This window comes from Equus przewalskii, chromosome 26 (assembly GCF_037783145.1).
Source record: "Equus przewalskii isolate Varuska chromosome 26, EquPr2, whole genome shotgun sequence".
Taxonomy (NCBI): Eukaryota; Metazoa; Chordata; class Mammalia; order Perissodactyla; family Equidae; genus Equus; species Equus przewalskii.
Genome location: NC_091856.1, coordinates 34,057,347 through 34,078,969, shown reverse-complemented (window position 1 = coordinate 34,078,969; position 21,623 = coordinate 34,057,347). Strand labels below are relative to the sequence as shown.

Here is a 21,623-nt window from a genome sequence, read left to right as displayed (position 1 = left end):
CCCTGCGCCTCCCCCCCCACCCCGCCACCAACAGACCTGTGAGCATCTGAAAAGCCCAGGCCTTTGCTGGGCATGTCTCCATCCCAGGTCTCCTCTCTCTGTCTCCACTGAGGATTTTCCTGGGTCTCCCCCCTGAGCCTGGAGCCCCTTGGAGGAAGGAGCTGTAGCCTGCTCCTCTTTCGGAACCTAGCGCTTTGCAGATGTAGTGGCACGTGAATATGTGGGATTGAATGAGGGGTGAGGGCTGTGGGCCCTATAGTGCCGGCCCTGCACTGGCACGTGAATATGTGGGACTGAATGAGGGGCGAGGGCTGTGGGCCCCATAGTGCTCACCCTGCCTTGTCTGATGCACTGTTTCCCTGTGGTGATAGGGAGGGGAAGGGACTTGACAGGTGACCCTTGTCCTTTCACTGTCTTCGTTCTCTGCCCAGTGAGCTCTTTCTGCAGTGTCCCAAGCTTCTAGGATTGTGGCTCCCAGCTCCTTCCTCTGTTGCCTGGGGAATAAGTAGATGAATATATGCTCACTGACAAATGAAAATGGTGTTTTCCCTCTGGAAGCCCAGAGGTTGGCCTGACAAATAATGAGTTCTCGGGGTCCCTGAGCAGGGCCGAGTGCCTCTGAGGCCGACAGAGTCGCCGTCTGCTGCTGCCTCCACTGCCCACCAGCCCCGGTGTGCCCTGTCACGGTGGCCTGGCCCCGAATAAACAGGCCTTCCTGTCCCGACTCAGGCTGCTCAGCTGGTGACACGCTGTTGAAGAGTGGGCTCTGCAGCCCTTGAAGAGGGTTGTTGGGATTCTGGCCTGGCACCAGTCCTAACATGCAGTTCCTCTGGGGGACGGAGACCGCTCCAGACAGCTCCGCCTAAGGGACAAAGGTTAGGGTGGACCCCACTTCCCATGGTAGCAGGGGTCCCAAGGGCTGTGACGTGCAGGGTCTGCTTGCTTCCTGCCCAGTGGTTGGTATGTTCACTAAGAAGAAACTGTTCTCTCCCTCCTCTCTGGAATTGAAACTCTGGGGAAATGACTAGTTCACAGCTCCGAGTCTGTGAAGCCCGGCTATGAGGGGTCTAGGTCCGTTTCAAACAGTCATAGAAAAGAAGTCCTTCCTTGGGAGTTGGCCTCCGTGGGGCCAGGCTGACCTTGAGTGCTCACGGCACGTGTTAGGGCTGCAGTTGCCTTGTTTGGGGGCGGTGGGGGGTGAGCTCCTGCAGCTTGGTTTCCTCATCTGTCAGATGTCCTTCCCTCGCCCGGTTAGTGTGAGGATCGGGGAGAATATGTGCAGATCTCCCCACACTACCCGGCTTCTAATGGGACATTTAAAAACAGGAGCTGCTGACTTAGCTGCTTGATGGCACTCCAGGAGGGAAGCAGCTCTCCATCCTGGAGATCTGTCCATTGTGTGCGGAATGTTTCATAACTGGAGTAAGTCTTGGGAAAGTTCTTCATGTGGGTTTATTCAGAGCTCTCTTTGACAGGTAGGAAAGAGGAACCGCCCCAGGAGATCATCTCCATGCTTTGTTCACGTGCAAAAGTTTTGTTGATGGAGGCTTTGGCTTCTAGTTAAATCCTACAAGAAACTTTAGTTATTCGATTCTTTTTTTTTTTCCCCATGTTACTGGAAGTTGAGAGGCAATTGAGCTTCAGGTAAAGCTGGATCCAGCAACCCAGACAATGTCACCAAGAATCCAACTTCCCTCTTCATCTCTGCTCTACTTTCCTTTTTTGTCCATTAGACTTTTTTTATTAAAGTATAACATACATGTAGAAAAGTGCTCAAATCGTGAGTACCCACTCAATGAATTTTCTCCTCTATTTCTAAATTCTGCTATGTTAAAAAATAATAATTGCCCACTCAAAATGGTGGCATTTATCTCGGAGACATTTGGGTAGCAGCAGATAATGTTTATTTAACGTTTATTTATTTATTGTTTACTTTTTAATGTTTATTTAACATTTAGCATTTATTTAGTGTTTACTAAATGCCAAGATTGGCTAAACAACTTTACATAGAGTACTTTATTACATCCTCGTAGCAGCCCAGTGAGGTGAGGATGATTATTCCCACTTTACAGATGAGAAAAGTGAGGCCCCAGGAGGCAAACTTCCCCAGACTCACACACATTGAGGAGTTTCACTGTCATCAGAGTTGTGGGTGGAGTGGGAGTAAGTTCATGGGGCTGTCCTTGGCCATGTGCGGAGGTCAATGTCACTCCTTTTTGCCCACATATCATAGCCGTAGGACATGGTGTCAGTGCCACCGTGTTTATGTCTATGGTCCCCGCCGCCAAAGAAAATGAGTTTGCGTTGCTGAGAAGCTATGAGTGTCAAAAATTCGTTCTGTTGACGGAAAGGCTGCCTCCTCTACCTGCCCTCCACCTCAGACCTCCAAACGCACAGTGACGTTTCCTCAGTCCGTGCCCACATTCCCTGTCCCTGGGCCAGGTGCTGGTAGAATGAGATCCTGCAGTGCCGCCACCTGGCAAGTGTTATGGGAGGGCGACCTGGCCTGGCACTCACGTGCTGCCCTCTCGCCTAGCCTGAGGGTGAGTGCATCCCCCTGCCTTCATTCCCGCGGCCACAGGCTTGCACGTTGTCTGTCCTTTCGGGGAGAGGCAAAACAGCCTTGAGGACGTCAGTGACACAAGCCTGAGGCAGTCAAATCCAGCCCAGCCAAAGGCTGTTTCTTCTGGAGGCCGGTGAGGTCAGCAGTCCCTTTCCAGCCCTCCTCAGCAGGAAGGCGAGGGCCCAGAGCTCCAGGAGCCCCGGGAATGTGCTGGAAGCGTGAAATACACACCGGATCTTGAAGACTTCGTATGAAAGGGGAAGAGGGTAAAGTGTCTCATTAATAGTTTTTATATTAATTACATGTTGAAATCATAATATTGTGGATAAATTGGGTTAATTAAAAAATAGTTTTAAATTACAGATGTGGCTCACATTGTGTTTCTGTTGGACAGTGCTGGCCCACAGTTCCCACTGTCCAGTAGAGTCCCAGAGGGCGGAGGAAGGGACGGTTTTCTCTTCTCCTCCCTGGAAGTCGCTTGAACAACAGACGTCTGTTAACCCAGGTAACCCCAGCTGAAGCACCACACCAAAGAAAGTTCTTGATTGCATGGTCTCTGACTCGTGTGTTGGTGCCCCTTAGCGAGTTACATTAAAAATCTGTATCAAGGGGGCTGGCCCGGTGGCACAGCGGTTAACTTCGCACGTTCCGCTTCTCGGTGGCCCGGGGTTCACTGGTTGGGATCCCAGGTGTGGACATGGCAGCGCTTGGCACGCCATGCTGTGGTAGGCGTCCCACATAGAAAGTAGAGGAAGATGGCACGGATGTTAGCTCAGGGCCAGTCTTCCTCAGCAAAAAGAGGAGGATTGGCAGCAGTTAGCTCAGGGCTAATCTTCCGCAAAAAAAGAGAAAAAAAAATCTGTATCAACCGTCCAATCCGTGTCACTCGTCAGATACTACCCTCCAGTGTAGGTTGAACGTAGTCGTCGTTTGTTGTCACAGACCTCGTTCATTGACCTTTTGTCTGTGTGCTCCCTAACAAGCACGGGTTTATTTTCACTGTGTGCAGTTCTTGGGCTCAGTGCCAGATTCCAAATAAGGAGACTTGATCTTTGGCGGGGTCTCAAGGGGCCAATGAGTGGAACCTCTTTTCTGCCCTGAATTCTGAAAGTTGGGAAAGAAGACAATAAGAGAGATGGGAACCACAGTATTACCTTGGTGCTAATAAAGACTTGCTTAAAGGACAGAGCTTGCTCGAAGAGCCAAAGGAGCTTCCTAATGAGCAGATCCTAGGATTAGACTAACTTCACCCATCTGGTCATAGCCACTTGGCACTTGTCAGGCCTCCCCAGGGTGGGCCGTCAGAGAACAGGGTTCCTGTGGATGGGCTTACTCCCAAAGCTGGGGGGAGGGGCTGTCAGGGTGGGGGTTGGGAGTGGCACACACAGGGTGCAAATCACATGGGGCCCCTAGGCCTCTGAAGGGCTCCGCTTCTTCCTCTGAGTGAGAAGAGGTGCCACAGGAGGGTTTTGAGCAGAGGGGCAGCATAATGGGACTTATGTGTGCCACAGTTTATGTGTGCTCCTGTCGACGGGCGTTTGGGTGCTGCTTTGAATATTCTGGTCATGTCTTGGGATGAGCTCATGTGGCGTTCCTCCAGGGTGTGTGCCCAGGAGTGGGGTCACGGGGCCGCGGGGAAGCTTATGTTCGCTGTGGTCTGCATGCACCTCTTCACCACAGTGAGTGGAGAGTGTGTGTTGGTCTTCGTCCTCACCGTCACTTAGTATTTCCTGTTTTTTCTTTTTATCCGTTCTGGTGTGTCTGTAGTAGTATCGCTTTATGGTTTGAATTTATTGTTTGCTGATGACAAATGGAACTGAGCACCTTGTCATCTGTTTCCTGGCCATTTGGATATTGCCTTTTGTGAAGTATCTGTTCAATTCTCAATCTATTTTAATCCTTACTAGCTATGAAAATAAAATGAAAATGGTGACCCTTTCAGATTTGAGCCCAAATCTAAGGTGCAGCATGGTTTCTTCCAGAGATGGTGGGGGCCCCGTAGACCTGACCTCTTTCCTACGCCCCCCTCTCCTGCCTCTGCCCTGAGCCTCACTCTTTGGCACAGTCCCTGCCGGCCTGCATCCAGCTCAGGGCAGCTGGACCAAGTTTTTCGTGCTCATACCTTTGACCTGACAATTCCATTTCCAGGAGTCTGTCTCATTACACAGGTGACCAGAGAGGTGAGCACGAGGGTGTTCGTCAACACAGCATTGTTTGGAGGGCAAAAGTTAGAAACCGTCAGGAGACTAGTTAAATGTGTTGTGGTCTGCTCTTCAACTGAACCTCGTTCAACCATTAACTGTGCTCACAGGGAAATACCCACAGCGTATTGTTAAGTTAAAAGAACAAGTCAAAAAAATATTTCAGCTCTGCCGTACGTGGAGCTATAGGGATTTTCACTCTCTGGGTTATATATTTTTGCACTGCTTGGATTTTTATAATGAGTTTGTTTTACTTTTGTTGCTGAAAAAGAAAAAAAGATACACTTAATATTTCCATCAGCACCCACGGCAGCGTCGTAGTTACCAGCAGACTTCCTGAACAAATGGGTAATATGAACAGATTTTCATGACAAAACTCCAAATATTATTTTCCCTCTGTTTTAATATGAGTGGGTCTATACTAAGTAGGACAGAAGATCTTTTAATATGGAAATTGTTGGGAAAACTGAAACATCAGGTTACTTTCTGCTCTACTAGGCTGGGATTATTTTTAGCTTTTGCTTTACTAAGTGTTGGCAGAGGCCTGGCAATGTTATCACATAACAATAATGGCTGCCGTTTGTGGAGCATTTGCTGTGTATCAGGTCCTCGGCAAAATGCTTTACGCACCGAGTCACATTTAATCCTCACAGTAACCTAGGACATAGGTCCTGAGGGTACACTTGTTCTGTAGGTGAGCAACCCACGGCTCAGAGAGTGAAAAGTGTGCCCAGGGTCATGGCCTAGCTTGGGTTAAAACACAGGCCACCTGACCCCAAAGCTTGCGAGCCACCTGCTGTGCCCATGAGCCACTCAGCCTGGACTCTGGTCTTTATCTCTACGCTACAGTCTGTACAAGTCGGGATAAGTAAAAGTCTGAAATCCTTTTGTTCAGAAAGCTTCTTCCTAATGTCCTCAAGTCACTTCTCCAATCTGGTCGTCCTGTTTACTCACTTGGAGAACAGAGGCGTGGGTTAGGGAAGTGGAACTGGACCAGTGGGACTCACGTAAGCCGACAGTGGACGTCCTTTCCTGGCCTCAGCTCTGCGCCCAGCACGCTGGAGGTAATGGGAAGTTAACCCCACGCTGCTTCTCAAGACGGCCCGCGAGGGTTTTGGAGCTGCCTCAGTGTTGTCCACCGTGACCCTGATGTCGTGGTCCCTGGTGGGGTTGATATTAGAGCCTCCCCCATCCAGGGCCGAATTAAGCCCTGATGGAAACCATTGCTAAGTTGGGATCCCAGCTGCTGCTGCAAGTGACATTTGAAAGGCCAGTTGATCTGTACATTTGTCAGCAGCAGGCAGAGACCATTGTCAGGCCTGTTTGAGGGGCAAGTTGAAAATTTAAAAATGAAATATTGACACCTGGCAGACGACTTGGGGAGAAATTGGTGTGTTTTTGTTTTTTGTTGCAGTGATTCTGTGAGCAGGCCACCTGCCTCTTCTGCAGCCCGTCCTCCTTCTCTTTGGGCATTCATCTGCCAGCCGGATCTCAGTCTGTGATGACTACCCAAGAAAATGCCTGCTCTTAGTAACCTCATGGCCATTCATACATCAGTTGTGAGCCATATGATCTACCCTTCCTCTGGAAGAAATGACTAGCAGATTAGTCATTGGGAGTTCCTGACCTTCCTTGGTGTAAATGCCAAGCTGAGCAGTGGTCTGAGGCTTTGTCTTCTTAAGTTCTATCAGTGACCTTTGAAGTTACTGTCACAGGATTTGATAGATCACAATAAGATACCCACTTAGGGCATTTCCCGTGAAGGAGGGCTTTTGTTTCCTCTGGTTATGCAGGGCCATGTGGAAAGTGTGCAAGTCTGGCAATCCCAGGGGTTGGCGGGGATGTGGAGCAACTGAGCCTCGCTTAACTTTGCTAGCGGGACTGCACAGTGGCATGGCCACTTTGGAGTATCGCTTGGCAATATCGATAAAATTAAATACGGTCTATACTCTATAGTTCACCAGGTCTCGTCATAGAAAACTCTTGCACGTGTTCCAGGAGACACATGTGAGAATGTTCTTAGGAGCATTGTTTATAAAAGCTGGAAACAACCCAGTGTCCACTGACAGGAGAGCAGATAAATAAACTGGTATTACAGAATATATAGACTTTGACAGCACTGCAAATGAAAGCACACGTGTACTTCAACATGCTTAAACATCAGACCTGCTACTGAGTGAAAACGAGAGCGTGAGAATACTTACACTGTAGTACCACTTAGGTACAGTTCACAGACTCACAAATTAAACTGTGCTTGTAGATGTCAACTGTCGCAAAAAGTGAGGGTGATGAGGACAAAAATGAGAATCACCGTTACCTGTTATTGGGAAGAGGCGTGATTACGAAGGAGCGTGTGGTGGCATCAGTGGAACTGATACTGGTCTACTTCTAGAGCTGTGCTGTCCAGTGTGGTAGCCCCCAGCCCCATGTGACTGTTTAAATTAATTCTAGTTAAATAAAAATTCAATTCCTCCCTCACACTAGCCACATTTCAAGCACTTGGTAGCCACAAGTGGCTGTCACGTTGGACAGTGCAGATAGAGAACATTTCCATTGTTGCTGAAAGTTCTATCTGATAGGCTAGATTGGTAGATGTGTGGGTTTGATTAATTCTCTCCAGGTGGTATATATATATATATATATATATATATATATATATATGTATGTATGAAATCTTTCAAAATTTTAATTTCAATACTAGAAAATCTGAAAACACACCTTTACAATATCTGAAGTGTGACTCCCTAGGTGAAAAGTCAGGGACTCATGAGAGTGTCTGGTAAAGCTGCCTGAGACTCTGTGGTGGTGTGGGAGCACCTCTCTGATGTTGCCCTGTACCCCAGATGGTTGATACACACGAGGGATGTGAGAAGAGGGGCAGGAAGTGTGTGTGTGTCCGTCTGTCTCTCTGGTGCTGTTAGCAAGGTTACCCTAACAGAACTGCCACCGTTGCTTCCTTCCGCCCTGCTGTCACTGGTCATTATAGTGCTTTATTTGAGTGACCTCACAAGTCACCTGAAACCTGTGTTGCTAACCGGTTCTTTCAAGGAAAAGGTGACAAGCAGCCTCCAAGTCAAAATCTGTCCTAGTTAGTGCTGTCCTCAATTTCCAGAGTTGAGGAGTTGGCTGTCATTACAAAGAACCTGCTCTCTCCCCTTCATTTATCACGTCATGCACTAGAGCTGGCTGTTTTGAGGCTATTAAATACTCCGAGGAGAGAGATTTATTGGTAGATATAGCGCTCTCTTTAAATGCTGACGCGGATTCCCAGCTGTGCCCCAAGACAGACTAGAATTTCAGACTGTGATGGGAAGAGCAGAGGCAGAGAGAGCCCTGTGATAGACTCCTGGGCTCTGTCTGCTCTCAGGTGGAGGTACCCTTAGTTGTCACCTGGGTCACGATCAGGGCTGGCCCTGCGCATGCAGGAGCCTGAGAGGTTTCTGGGGCCCTCCACACCCTGCTTGTCTACTCTGGTTCCGCCCTGGTCGTGCTGACAGAGATGTGGATCTGGCCAGCCCCTCAGCCCCATGCCTGCACGTACAGCAACTTGGGGCAGCAGACTGGAAGAGGCAGAAGTTGGCTTGCCCGGGCCACATCTCTGAAGATCTGTGACCACCAAAGCAAACCGAAGAAACCGTGCGTCCTGCCTAGACTTCCCCATTTGTGTCTGCTTTTCTTGCCCTGCTTTCAGTCTTACTTGCCAGGGTGGAAGTCACCTGGGTTAGTACGTTGCTCTAACATCCTGTCTGACTTGGGAACCTGCCTGGCAAGGGATGTGCCGTGACTAGGGGTGCTGAGGCCCCTGAAGGATCAGAAGGAGTGCATAGGAGCAGCAGTAAGCGCAACACTGAAGGAGGCACATGAAACCAAAGAGGGAAATAGATGAACAGGCTAAGGCTGTATTCAGACTTGTGGTCAGTGCTAAAGGAAGAGGAGCGTGGGCGTTTGGAAGGCCCTCGGTTACTTGGGGCTGTGAGTTAAATGTTCATTGTGACACGGTTACCTGATTCAGATCTGTAAGCAGTTGGGAAATGAGAATTCAGAGTTTGATAACCTTGCTACCCGACCAAATCATATAGTTAGTTAGGTTAGCTCCCTGTATTGAGCAGGTGCCATGTTCCTGGCACTTGAATAAGTACCTCATCCACAGGTAGCATCTCATTTAATCTATATCACATCAGCCATCTCAGGAAGAACAATGTTATCAGCCCTGTTTTCCAGACAAGGAAACTTAAGACTTAGGTGATGTTGAAGGATTTTAACCCAGAGAATCTTACTACAAAGTTCACTGTCTTAACCACCACGTGAATCACTAGACTGGTCACATCATTTTGAAGTATCCGGAAGGAAATATAAACTCTATACGGGACCGCCCTTCTTGGGTGGGGAAGAAGAGGCAGGGCAGAGGGCAGGCAGCTGGAGAAATCCCAGGGCTGACTATGGCGCACAAAGGCTGGTGCTGAGAGCCCCTCCTGACCCTGTGCTGAGCTGCCGCAGGTGAGGAGAGAGGTGCACCAGCTCCCTGTGGATTTCCGTCCATGCTCAGGGTCTTAGGGCTTCCTGCAGCTCTGGCCAGCAGACAGACAGCTGTGAAGCCGTGTTTGGTTTGATTCACATGTGAACGAAGGTCAGGCCCTGGCATTTCTCTTTGGTCCAGAGTGCAGTGGGCTCCTAGATAATTTTTAAAGAACAGATAGTTTATCTGATCCTGCCTGCCACCTGGAAGGTCCTTGACAAATGAATTGAACTTTGAACTTTTAGGTCACATGCAACACTAATAGAGTGACAGACAGGCCTGTCATATAAGGTGCTATGTCATTCATTTGGAAGGGTTTTTAAGTACTAAATTGCTGGAAAAAATGAAAGAGGAAGTGCTTCTTATTTTTAAAACTACCGATATTTATTTTTCCATTGCATAGGATCATGATCTGTTCCCTAATTTTCAACTGCTTTCAAGTATTTTCTGTGAATTCCTAATGTTCCAAAAGAAGCAGCCCTTTTCATGGGTATGTTTTTGTTGGTTGATTTGTTCGTCTGTTGAATGAGTGTTTACTGAGCGTCTTCTATGGGCCGGATACCATGAACAGCATGAACAAGGCAGGTACGACCCTCCGTGAGTTTGCATTCTTGTGAGGAGGCAAGCACATAAATAAATCACTTAAAATAGTTTTGGACACTGAAAATCTCTGTGGTAAATAGCGAGATGAGGGAAGACTGCTCAGTGGGTTTTTGTTTTTTTTAAACAGCTTCATTGAGATATAATTCACATATATGGTAGACTTTTAAAGTGTAGAATTCAATTTTTTTTTTTCAGTAATTGACTAGTTGTGGAACCATCACCGGATTCTAATTTTAGAATGTTTTTGTCCACCACCAAAAGAGACCTCATGCTTATTAGCAGCCCCTCTTCATCCCTCTCCTTTCGCCTCAGTCTTAGGCAGCCGCTGAGCTACTGTCTGTCTCTCTAGGTTTGTCTATTCTGAATATGTCAAGTAGATGGAATTATGCAATATGCAGTCTTTCGTGATTGGCTTCTTTCACTTAGTGTAATGTTGTCAAGATTCGTCCCTATTGTAGCGTGTGTCAGTGCTTCATTTCTTTTTATTGGCTAGTAATTTTCCATTATATGGGTCTGCCACATTTTGTTCATTCAAGGACATTTGTACATTTGAGTTGGTTTCCCCTTTTGGTTATTATGAATAATGCAGCTATGAACTTTTGTGTACAAGTCATGTGGATACATATTTTCATTTCTCTTGGGTATCTACCTAGGAATAGAATTGCTGGGCCATAGAACAATGTTTGATCTTGTGAGGAACTGCCAGATATTTTCCAAAGGAGCTTCACCCTTTGACATTTTCTACCAGCACTGTATGAGGGTTCCAGGTTCCCCAGTCCTGACTGACACTTAGTATTAACTGTCTTTTTGATTATACCTAGTGAGTTTGAAGTGGTAACTTATGATGGTTTTGATTTGCATTTCCCTAATGACTAATGATGTTGAGCATCTTTTCAAGTTCTCATTACCCATTTGTATATCTTCTCTGGAGAAATATCTATTCAAATCCTTTACCCATTTTTAATTTGGTTGTCTTTTCTTGTTGAATTCTAAGAGTTCTTTATATTATCTGTGTATAAATCCCTATCAGGTGTATGACTTGAAAATATTTTCTCCCAGTCTGTGGCTTGTCTTTTCACTTTCTTGATGATAATCATTTGCAGCACAAATGTTCAAAAAAATTTTTTTTACTGAAGTATAATTGACATATAACATTATATTGGTTTAAGGTATACAACATAATTCGATATTTGTATATATTGTGAAATGATCACCATAATAAGTCTAGTTAAAAAGTTTTTACTTTTGATGAATCTGATTTATTGGTTCTTTTCTTTTGTCACTTTGGCTTTTGGTGTTGTATCCAAGAAACCATTCCCAGATCCAAGGTCACAAAAATTTTATCTCTATGTTTTCTTCTAAGGGTTTTATATTTTTAACTCTTACAATTAGGTTTTTGATCCATTTTGAGATAATTTTTATATATGGTGTGAGGTAAGGGCCCAAACTAATTCTTTGGGAGGTGGCTCTCCAGTTGTCCCAACACCATTTGTTGAAAAGAATATTCATTCCCCCCACTGAATGGTCTTGACACCTTTGTCAAAAATCAGTTGGCCAAAGACACATGTGATTATTTCTGGACTCTGAATTCTATTCCATTGATCTGTCTGCCTATCCTTATGCCAGTACCATGCTGTCTTGATTACTGTTACTTTGTAGTAGTGAGTTTTGAAATCAGGAAATATGAGTCCTCTAACTTTATTATTATTTTTCTGGATTGTTTTGGCTATTCTGGGTCCTTTGTGTATCCATACTGATTTTAGGGTTAGATTGTCAGTTTCTGCAAAAAAGCCAGATGGGATTCTCATAGGGATTACATTGAATCTGTAGATCAATTTGGGGCATATTCCCACTTTAACAATATTAAGTCTTTGATTCATGAACATGGGATGTCTTTCCATTTATTTAGATAGTCTCTAACTTCTTTCAGCAATGTTTGATAGTTTTCAGTGACTAAGTCTTGCACTTCTTGTGTGAAATTTATGCTTACGTCTTTTATTTTTTGATGATATTGTAAGTAGAAGCTTTTTAAAATTTCATTTTGAAATGTTCATTGCTACTGTACAGAAATGCAATTGATTTTTGTATATTGATCTTGTATCCTATAACCTCACTGAATTTGTTTATTAGTACTAATAGTTTTTTAGTGGATCGCTTGGGATTTTCCATATACAAGATCATATCATCTACAAATAGAGGTTGTTTTATATCCACTTTTCCAATCTGGATGGTTTTTGCTGGAGTACTAGAGTACAACGTCAAATAGGAATGGTGAGAACAGACACCCTAGTCTTGTTCCTGATCTCAGAGAGAAAGCATTCAGTCTTTTACTATGTCCCAGAGAGTTTTGAACACCTTAGTTCTATTTCCACCTCCACTGCCAACTCTGAGGCCTTGCCCATGTCACTTTTGCAGTTCCCTAAACCAAACAATGAGGCGGTTGAGTCAAAAGGGCCTTCCTTTCCAGTGTTTACATCCTCCACTTCTGCGATTCTGCTTTGGTATTCTTTCTTCTTAGCCCGTTCCCTTGGACACTGGTTAGATCGTCATACAAACTCTATAAGGACACTTGGAAATATTTGCAAGTTCTTTTTCCATACTCATTCTGACTACCTTTGACTTCCGTAATTCTGAACAACCTGAGCTAGATAGAAATTGCAAAACTTGAAATATGCAAGCCAAAATGTTTTAGTGGATCCATATTTCCTTTCCTTTGTAACTCTGAACAGCCAGGGAAAAAGGTTTGTTTTGGGACGATACTCATTTCCACCAAAGGTCAGTGAACCACAGTTCCTTCCTACTCTGCCTCTAACAATTAGTACCCTCTGTTTTCAGACTCTCAGCGTTCTCATCTCTCCTCCTTCACCATGAAGCTGATGGACAAATTCCACTCACCCAAAATCAAGAGAACGCCATCAAAGAAGGGAAAACCAGCTGAGGTGTCTGTGAAAATTCCGGAGAAGCCTGTGAACAAAGTAAGCTGACTCTCTCTAGGCATTTCTCCTGGCCTTTGCCTGCTTCGAGCAATATGAGTTTGTGCTATTTTTAAGTTCATTCCCTGAGGATTGAGCTTTCAGTACAGAACACCTATTCCATAGCATTCCATGGTTCCAAGCGGGGCCTTCAGCGTCCTTGTGAAATATGAACCTTTAGGATGGTGAGTGTTTCTCATGTTAATCAGAGTCAAGCTCAGTTAGCTAGGACAGTGCTCCTTTTCCACACGTGTCATCCTCTGGGCGTTTGAAACAGCTCAGCTCATCATGTTCACACCCCGGGATGCTGCCTCCCTGTCCCAAAGAGCCCCGTGTTGCCCTGGCGCACACACATAAGGGAAGATTGTGATGTCCAGAACATCCATCATTTGGCTTTAGGGCCCGTGCTCTGAGACATGCAAAATCCTTGAAACCTAGACAAAGATGTCCTCAAACACTAGTAACTTCAACAGGGCCAGTCAAACCAGATGTGTTGAAACGCTATTGATTTTGACCAACCCCTCCCTTCAGCCTAAAACGGCCATTTCAAGCTCTGTAGGAATCCAGGTTTCCTCTCTTCCAGGAGGCAACAGACAGATATCTACCAGAGGGCTACCCTATCCCCTTGGATCTGGAGCAGCAGGCAGTAGAATTTATGTCCACCAGTGCTGTGGCTTCCAGGTCTCAAAGGCAGAAGGTCAGTGTGATGTTAAGAACAATTGGGTTTGCCTTGCCTTCTACTGCAGAATCCTGGCCTATGGTTTTGGGGATGAAAAACATCTATTGCAGTATCATTGTGTTCACTTGGGTGGCAACTGTGGGCTTCATTGTTCAGGAAAAAGTCCAAGGGACCTTGGGTAAAAGTGAGAGTTTATCCAGGCCCCATGGTCTTTGAAGAGAGCTCAGTGCTCCATGGCAGAAGCTCAGGGATCCTTTCTGGGGTTGGTTTGGGTGTGCTGCTTGGGTCCAACGGGTTCTGGGGGAAGTGGGTGAGTCCCATCTCTCAAGACCAGCTATTCTTTCCTTGAGCTGCTAGGATGATCTGCATAGCCCGGAAGGAAGGGCGTCTGAAGTGTAAGGCGCTCTGTGAGGCAGCTCGCAAGACCCACGGGGGGTGGTGAGGCTGCCACAGAGCCAAGTGCTCTCAGAGCCACGGGCTCTTTCTGTGTGCTTGCACTTTTCTCGCCTTTCTTAACCCCACGCTAAGCGTTCTATACCCCTTCCCTTACTTAATCTTCAAAGCAACCCTGGGAGGTGGAAACTTATTTTGCAGAAAAGGAAACTGAGGCTATAGACATAGTAAGCGTTTGGCCACAGTCCCACAGAAAAAGGGTGGTGAAGCTGAGATTTGAATGAAGGCCATCTGACATCCAAGTTGAAAATCTTACAATGCTGCATTTATTCTTTATGAAAAACAGAGTTTATTTTTTAATATCTCACAAATCTAAATGTTAACCCACACACATAACTAAACATAAAAATAGAATTAAGCTCAGCAATCTAAAATAAAAACCAGCCGTATAGACAAACAGATCCTTACTCCTCTACTGATTGTCCAGAGCGTAGTTTGTAGTGAACTGTCGTTAGAGCCTGAGTTTAATGCCACTGGCAAAAACCACCCTGCTACATAGACACGCAATTCTTGACTTTGGCAGTGCACCTATTTTTGTTTTTATGTTGACCAGCAGAATATCTTAAAATTCTAGTTAAAAGTGGAAAAAATAAAGGTTTTAAATCCAAAAGTCTTCTGTCGAATAATCGTTTTTCCTGGCCCATCTGTTAACAAAAGGAGGCTGAAGAGCAAGAGTGAAATATTCAGTGTTTGCCAGATTGATCTAAATTCCAGATTGAAGAAGAGTACTAAAGTAGAGGATTTGGTCTGCACCACAATTATTTTTTATTACAATCTGTTTAGCAACCTCTTGGAGCTGAGTATACTACTAAACTCCAAGAAGAGTGCCAGTTGTCATCCCACACGAGTTCAGGCAGTCCAGAGTAAAATGCTGTACTAACAAATGTGATCTACCACTGAACTCTGTTAAGAAACTGTTGCAGCCACTCTGTTCTTGGAATTTTCCCCCTTTCTTCATTACTCCAAGAGGGGTCATGGGGGAAAATTTGATGCTAAAGTACCCTTCACTTGGTGGGGTTCCTGCAAACTCCAGGTGACATTTGGCAATGACTGGAGACATTTTTTTTGTTGTTACAACCAGGAAAGTGAAGCAGGTGGGTACAGGCCAGGGATGCTGTTAAACATCCTACAGTACACAGGACAGCTCCCTGGCCCCCCAACAAAGAATTCTCTGCCCCAAATGTCAGTAGTGCCACAGCTCAGAAATCCTGTTCTGTAGCAAGAAGCTGTAGGTGTAATCTTCACCCAAGGAAGAATGTTACCCCAGTTTTTGGTCGTCACCCTTTAAAATGGATTGAATTTCTTTGCTCTGCTCGAAGTCACCTGCATGAGATAAAGTGAGTCCAAACCTGCTGTGTAGTAGAGGCCCACAGGCAGAACTGGAAGTGCTGGGGAATCTGCCAGGGTGTGTGAACCCAGAAGACTCTGCAGAGAAAATCTTATAATAGGTCTGTCGTTTGCCATCATCATTAATTATTTCTTACTTACTAGCTCTCCTGCCACTTAGAGAGTATTTCTGTAAACTTTCTCTTTTTATCCCAGTTGATGCGCATGGCTTTCCCTGTTTAAATACATGGGAAATTGCAGCTCAGCTAGATGGAAGTACAGATTCAGATTCATCCACAGCTCTCTGAGGGTCTCCCTTTGCCCAGGCCCAGTCCTGGGTGATTTCACATGCTGTCTTATTTACCTCTCACCATAACTGTGTGTTTTATTATTCCCAATATACTGAGAGTTTGGGCTCTGGCCCAAGTTTTCTTAATCAAAATCTGTTTTTCCCCTTAAACTTTATGAAATACTTACATATACATTCTTATTCAGACCCCAGCATTGTCCTCTGTAGATTACCCGGGGCAGGTATGATTCCCCCCATTTTGCAGGTGAGGAGCCTGAAGCCCATTGGTCCCCAAACCCACTGGTGGCCTCGCATCTGGGCCCTCCCCCGACCCCCACTGCTAGCCTCGTGGAGTTTTCAGGTTTGTTGGGACCAATGGTGGCACTTAATCCCCCAGGCAAGAGGAGTGTGCAGGTGGGTGCAGCTGATCAGCTTCAGCAAAGCCAAGGCCTGGAGTTCCCAGTTCCAGTGAGCGCTCCATCTGGTGTCTCACTGTAAACTCTTGACTGCTGGCTACATTCTGCAAGAAGCCAGATTTAACAGCTGAAGGGCTGGGGGAGTGCAGCACGCTCAGAGGCCGTTAATTCTGGGAGTTGAATTTGCTGGAGAGTGGTGGATGAAATCTGACTCTACTGAGTGGTCGGCTCCTTTATTAGGAGCCCAGGGCCGCCTGGCTCTTCAGTGGCTCGTTTGATCTCTCTGCAAGTGACAGGAAAATGCTCTTTTTGCTCTGAAGTGCCTTCCCCATCTCAGATGCCTCCCATCCCCAGGTTGGCCCGCATCTCCCTAGCAAACCTGATGACACAGTTTCTTAAAATGTTTCCTGCTTCCTCCTCATGTTTCATCATCGCTGGCTCCTGCACATCCCGGTGTGCTAACAGGGTGGTGGTGTGGTCCCAGTCCTCTAGCCAGACTGGCCCACCCTGGTTTTAGTCACATTTGATGTCTGCAGACAACCACAATTCCTTCATACTCAGCCCTGGGTAGGTGATGGCAAAGCAGAAAGCTCTTGTCCATGAGGTGAAGAAGCAGTGCCTGGCCTCTTGGAAACAGACAGTATATAAACAAACATGTCGGGTAGTGACAAGAGAGAAATAAGGCAGGGGTAAAGAGGCTGCAGTGACGGGAATGCGGAAGGGCTGCTTTCCCCCTTGGTCTACACGGTACCTTTTGGCAAGTACCCCTTTGAGAGAAATTAAATCAGGTCTTTGAAAGTTGTCTGACTAAAGAAGCTCTTTACTTCTCGATCAATTTATATATTTTTCTTTTGATAGTCCTGTAAAATAAATGCCTCCACTATTGAATTTTTTTACTTAAAATAACATTCTCCATCATTTTAGAAGAAAAGAGCTCGTGTTCAGAATCATAATCACTTTTTATTATATGTCATTTTTTATATTTATAGAGTAATATTTAAACCTACTTTTTCTAGAAGTTATCTTCTTGCCCTCAGTTGCTTTGATTTCTGTATTCTTGGACCTCAAAGAGCCCACAGGTGGCAGTTTTCCTCATACACAGAACTCCTAATTTGCACTGCACATGTAATTGATTCTACTTGAGTGGATTACCCCTTTTTGGATTTATCCATTTTATAGATTATTCTTGATTCCCCTTCCTCTGCCAGCCAGCTGGGACCTGGGTCCTTGACATTAGGGTCGACGTAGGGGGAGATTGGAAAAAGGAACCAAAGCGGTGTGTACACCCACTGACGATGGATTCAGGGTACCCCACAGTGAAGGAGCAAAGGTCTGGGCGTGGTGACTCGAGTACTGGGATTGCGGGGCTCTGCATCTTATTTTCCTCCTAGACGGGCTTCCGCTGGAGCAGAGGCACTCAGAAGGCTGTTAGCAGTCGCTGCACAAGTAGTGACTGGCTCCTTGCCATCTGCTCCAGCTTCTTCACCTTTTCACCCCAGAGCATCCCGCACCTTCCAACCCTGGGGTTCCCAGGTCCTTTGGGAGAGCCGTGTCATTTCGTTGAGAGAGGCCTGCATCTTTGGGTTGAATGTGGGAAGCTAGGAAGGAGTCCTGGGAGAATGGATTTTGAACCCTCTTACCTCTGACCAGTCTTACACAGTCCTTTGGATCTTTGAAAGGCCTGGGGTTTCTTGCTTTGATTTACTGGATAGATATGCACCGTGGGACTTAATGTTGGTTCTCTGAGCATCCTACAGCCATCAGCAAATTAGTCCTCACTGCACTTAAAGAGATTAGTGGTGATATCTCAGTGCGGTAGAGGAGGAGAAGCAGATTTTCAAGACTTCAGGGCAAATCAGACTCTGTTCCGGGAAGGGAGTTCAGGAATATCTAACCAACCTTTCTTGGTGCAAGCCCCCTTTTTCTTCCTTCAAGTCTAGCCTCTGTATCCTGATTGCAATCCTTAGAAAAATAACATGGCTTGGTTTCTGCTGCAAGAAGCCTTTCCCATTCGCGTCAGTCTCAAGCTAGTTTACAGAAAATTTTATTTATTTATTTTTAAATAGCTTCCTTTAATTTCTCTCCTCCTTCCTTATGCTTAACATTTCCTTTCAGAACCTGAGCTGGCTGGAAGAGAAGGAGAAGGAAGTTGTCAGTGCCTTGCGCTACTTTAAGACCATTGTGGACAAAATGGCTATTGATAAGAAGGTACTGGAGATGCTTCCAGGGTCAGCCAGCAAGGTGCTGGAGGCCATCTTGCCCCTGGTGCAGAGCGATCCTCGAATTCAACACAGGTGAGCTGCTCTGAAGCCCGTGGCTGTGTCAGAGCAGTCGGGGTCTGGAGGAGTCTTGGTTCCGAGTTACCTCAAACTGAAGGTTTCTGGGAACAGTGAGGAGTTTTGGGAGGGAAAGGAGCCCTCTCCCTGCCCCCACAGTTGTCACCTGATGCTCTCCTGAGGGTGAGGTCATTGTTAACTCATGAGGCCTCAACGCTGAGGGAGATCTCCGCCATCCCCTGGGATGTAATCACCGTGTAAGTCTGTGGTCATTTCTTTGCACGAGCTCATTGGCAATAATCCCATTGATTTGGACTCGTTTCTCCTAGTACCCTAGGTTAACCATAGTTTATTATGACATTAAATCCTGCCAATATCTGGCCTGTTGAAGACCTCACCTGCTTAGAGGATTAGGCCAAAAAAGATAGAGAAGAACCCCATAAGAGCATGAGTTAGTGCAACACTGAAATGTGTTGAGCCAGGACTTCCCAAACGGCACCTGGGTTCGTCGGAAGCCGGGTATGGCGGGTGAAGTCAGCCCTCGGCCCAGGAAGCTCTTGTCGGGGAATGCTTTTGTTGCTAGAGTGCGTTTTCCTCTTAAAGGTTAGTGAACAGCGTGTCCCCATAGTTATTGTTAGGTACAGAAAGAAAAGCAGTGTTAAATGTAATCTTAAGTGAAAGCCTAGCAGGAGCTTTTTCTTGAGAGGCTGTCAGATGCCTGCTGGCTTTGTTTTTCTTCCCTGTTACCTGTTCAGAATAAACGCATCTCTGTTTCAGTTCCTCGAGATGGTTTAGTGCTCATGTAGCCCCATGAGGCTAAGCTTTTATGAGCTGTTTTCAGACCTTGGCAATGAAGTGCATAGTTTTCTTCTTCTGGGAGATAAAGCAAACAGTGTCTTTATTTCCAAAAAGCTGTCTGCCCTGCGGCTTGCACCCTGGAGCTTCAGCTGACCCCTGTAGACTCTGGTCTTGTGGCTGGGGGCTCACTGAGACTAGTTGGCGGGAGGATAAAGCACTGGTGTGTCTTTGCCCTGCTGCTATCTTCACTTTTCCGTGCCATGCTGCTGTCGGGTAGGGAAAGCTCTGAGGATGTGAGTCCCTTCGGGGCCCTGTTCAGTCGCCACACGTGTAGTGCTTTGTGTGCTGGTCTCGAGAGCCTTGAGACCAGGTCCTGTGTCTCTCCATAGTTACCCCAGTGCCCAGCTCGTCGAGGGGCTCGCTGCTGCTCCCCTTTGAGGGAATGTGCCTGACAATGTGCCAGGGTCTGATGTGTAGATGGCTTTTTATGAAATGCTCTCATTCACCTCTTCTTATGTGGTGTCCCTACCATGGAAGAGTTAAAATCTAGTTGAAAAAATCAACTCCCCCACCTATGATAAAATGCTAATTTATCGTGTGAGCGGAAGCTCTGTTGGGCTTTGCAGGAGGGAGAGTGAGTTGCAGGAGAGTTGCAGTGGTCCAGTCACACTCCTGGAGGAGGGGTGATGGAGCCGGAGCTGAAGGAAGGCTGGGAATTGGATTAGCAGTGAGGGCAGGGGTTAAGCAGGGCAGAAGGAGGCCAGCGGGGCGAGGTGCGTTCCTGGAAGGGAGGAGATGCGGTAGTCGTGTGGGCAGGGTGTGACTGCCTTGGGGCACTGAGAGAGTGGCCGTGGGAAATGAGGCGGACGACCTCAGCCCGCCACCCTCAGGAGCTAATAAGCCTCTTTGGGAGAGTCCAGGACAGAGTCGCCCCAGCTCAATCCTGTAACTAATAGTGTTGACAGTGTGTTGCTGCTGGAATTGTTGCTTTGGAGCGTTAGCCAGCAGCTCTGCTTGGGAAGTTACTTTCTAGACATGCAAGTGCTGGAATAATTGGTCAAGTACTCTGATAATGGTTTAGGGTATTTTTCTGTATGGGGGAGGTTTTATAATTATTTTATAGTTGATAAAAATTGTTTAATATGTATAACAATTTCCTAGAGGGAAAAAGAGAAATGCCTGGGCGTGGCCATAAGGAATGATGATTTTTTTCTGGTAGTCCTTTGGCTAACACCATTTAAGGGATTTTTCCTCCTGAAATTCTTCCAAAGCCAATTGATAATACTTTATTAATCTCCCTGAGATGATCGAAATGCTTCCTCACATGTTTCTTTTAGATTGCTTCCATCATCTCGTTTCCCCCAGTGCAGTTTGCAAGCTGGCAAGGTGTTTTTCTGCCTTCTGCTCAGAGCCTCTTTCGTGGGTCAGGGCCCAGCAGGCAGGTCCTTCGGGTGGACTGGCCTTCAGAGAAGCAGCTGGCTGTTCAGTGTGAGCAGTGAATGGAGGTGTCTGCACAGTGGAGCCCCCAGAGGTGTTTGAGAGCAGGGCCCGTGCTCGCCCTCAGTGTAGATGGCTTTGCTACATTTCAGAAACAGAGCAGAGACTGGTCCACTGGACAGCATTTTCACGGTACAGGGGCCTGCTTCCTTTCCTGACATCTTAGCCCCTTGACACAGAGGGGTATTCTGCTTCCAAGCCAGTGTGAAGGGACCCGATTGCCACGTTCTTTAGGTGCTTTCAGGGAAGCTTAGCATTCAGTGCAGGTAGAAATTAAATTTTATATAATTAAGTGCCCCCTTCATCTGATTACTGCCGGCAGGTTAACAGTGTGAAGCTTGGGCGGAATACCCCTGGGCCATCGGTGGAAGGCAGCAGTCTTTGTTTAAAGAGGCCCCACCTGGCCTTGCCAGGAAGGAGGCAGAGTTGCCAGGAGCGCACCCCCCTTCAGGATGGCGTCACCTGCGCTCCAGCCCTGGGAAACACCGCAGCTGCTGTTTGGCCGTCTCAGTCCTCTCCTGAGAGAGGAGGGCCAGCACCAAATGCTGGTCATGCGTGTTAGCCTCTGAAGCAGCCAAACCCTAGCTTTCTCGGGGCCCCTGTTGACAGTTTTCCTTGTTTCTAATGGGACTTGAGGAGTTGGCTTTCATTCTTGCTGACTCTTCCTGTGTCCTGTTGGAACGTGCTCAGAGTGGGATGACTGGCTAAATGGAAACTTCAGCTCTCCTGCAGGTTTCTTCTCTCCTTACCTTATTCTGAAGAACCGCTCCTTAGAGCATTGTTTGCTCAGGTTTTTGTTTTAAATAGCTTTGTTTTTAGAACCTGTTGTAATCATATCTTACGTTATTATATATTTTTCTCAAAATTATGTCTTTGGCTCCTAAGTGTCTGCCTCATTCTTTTTTTTTTTTTTTTTGAGTGAAAAAGGAGCAGCCCACAAAATTTTCCATACTTTTGTTCCTCTGTTGTAATACATAATATTTAAAATGGTCAAATAATCCTTTCCATAGTTCCTAGGGAAAATTATCTTTAGT

General features: G+C 46.3%; 1 protein-coding gene across 32 annotated transcripts in view; it reads left to right on the top strand.

Annotated features, from left to right (window-relative positions):
* The window catches only part of RAPGEF1 (Rap guanine nucleotide exchange factor 1), a 142,092-nt gene that overhangs the window by 57,664 nt on the left and 62,805 nt on the right, over positions 1 to 21,623 (top strand). For 17 of the 32 annotated variants that reach the window (XM_070595345.1, XM_070595344.1, XM_070595362.1 and 14 more), the window contains exons 2-4: positions 12,719 to 12,858; positions 13,439 to 13,552; positions 18,134 to 18,312. In XM_070595345.1, the coding sequence (XP_070451446.1) occupies positions 12,751 to 12,858; positions 13,439 to 13,552; positions 18,134 to 18,312 (401 nt within the window). In that variant the 5' untranslated portion in view covers positions 12,719 to 12,750. Of the gene's footprint in view, positions 1 to 2,911; positions 3,069 to 12,718; positions 12,859 to 13,438; positions 13,553 to 18,133; positions 18,313 to 21,623 lie in introns of those variants that run through there. The other 15 variants (XM_070595366.1, XM_070595358.1, XM_070595353.1 and 12 more) reach the window with 3 other exon arrangements.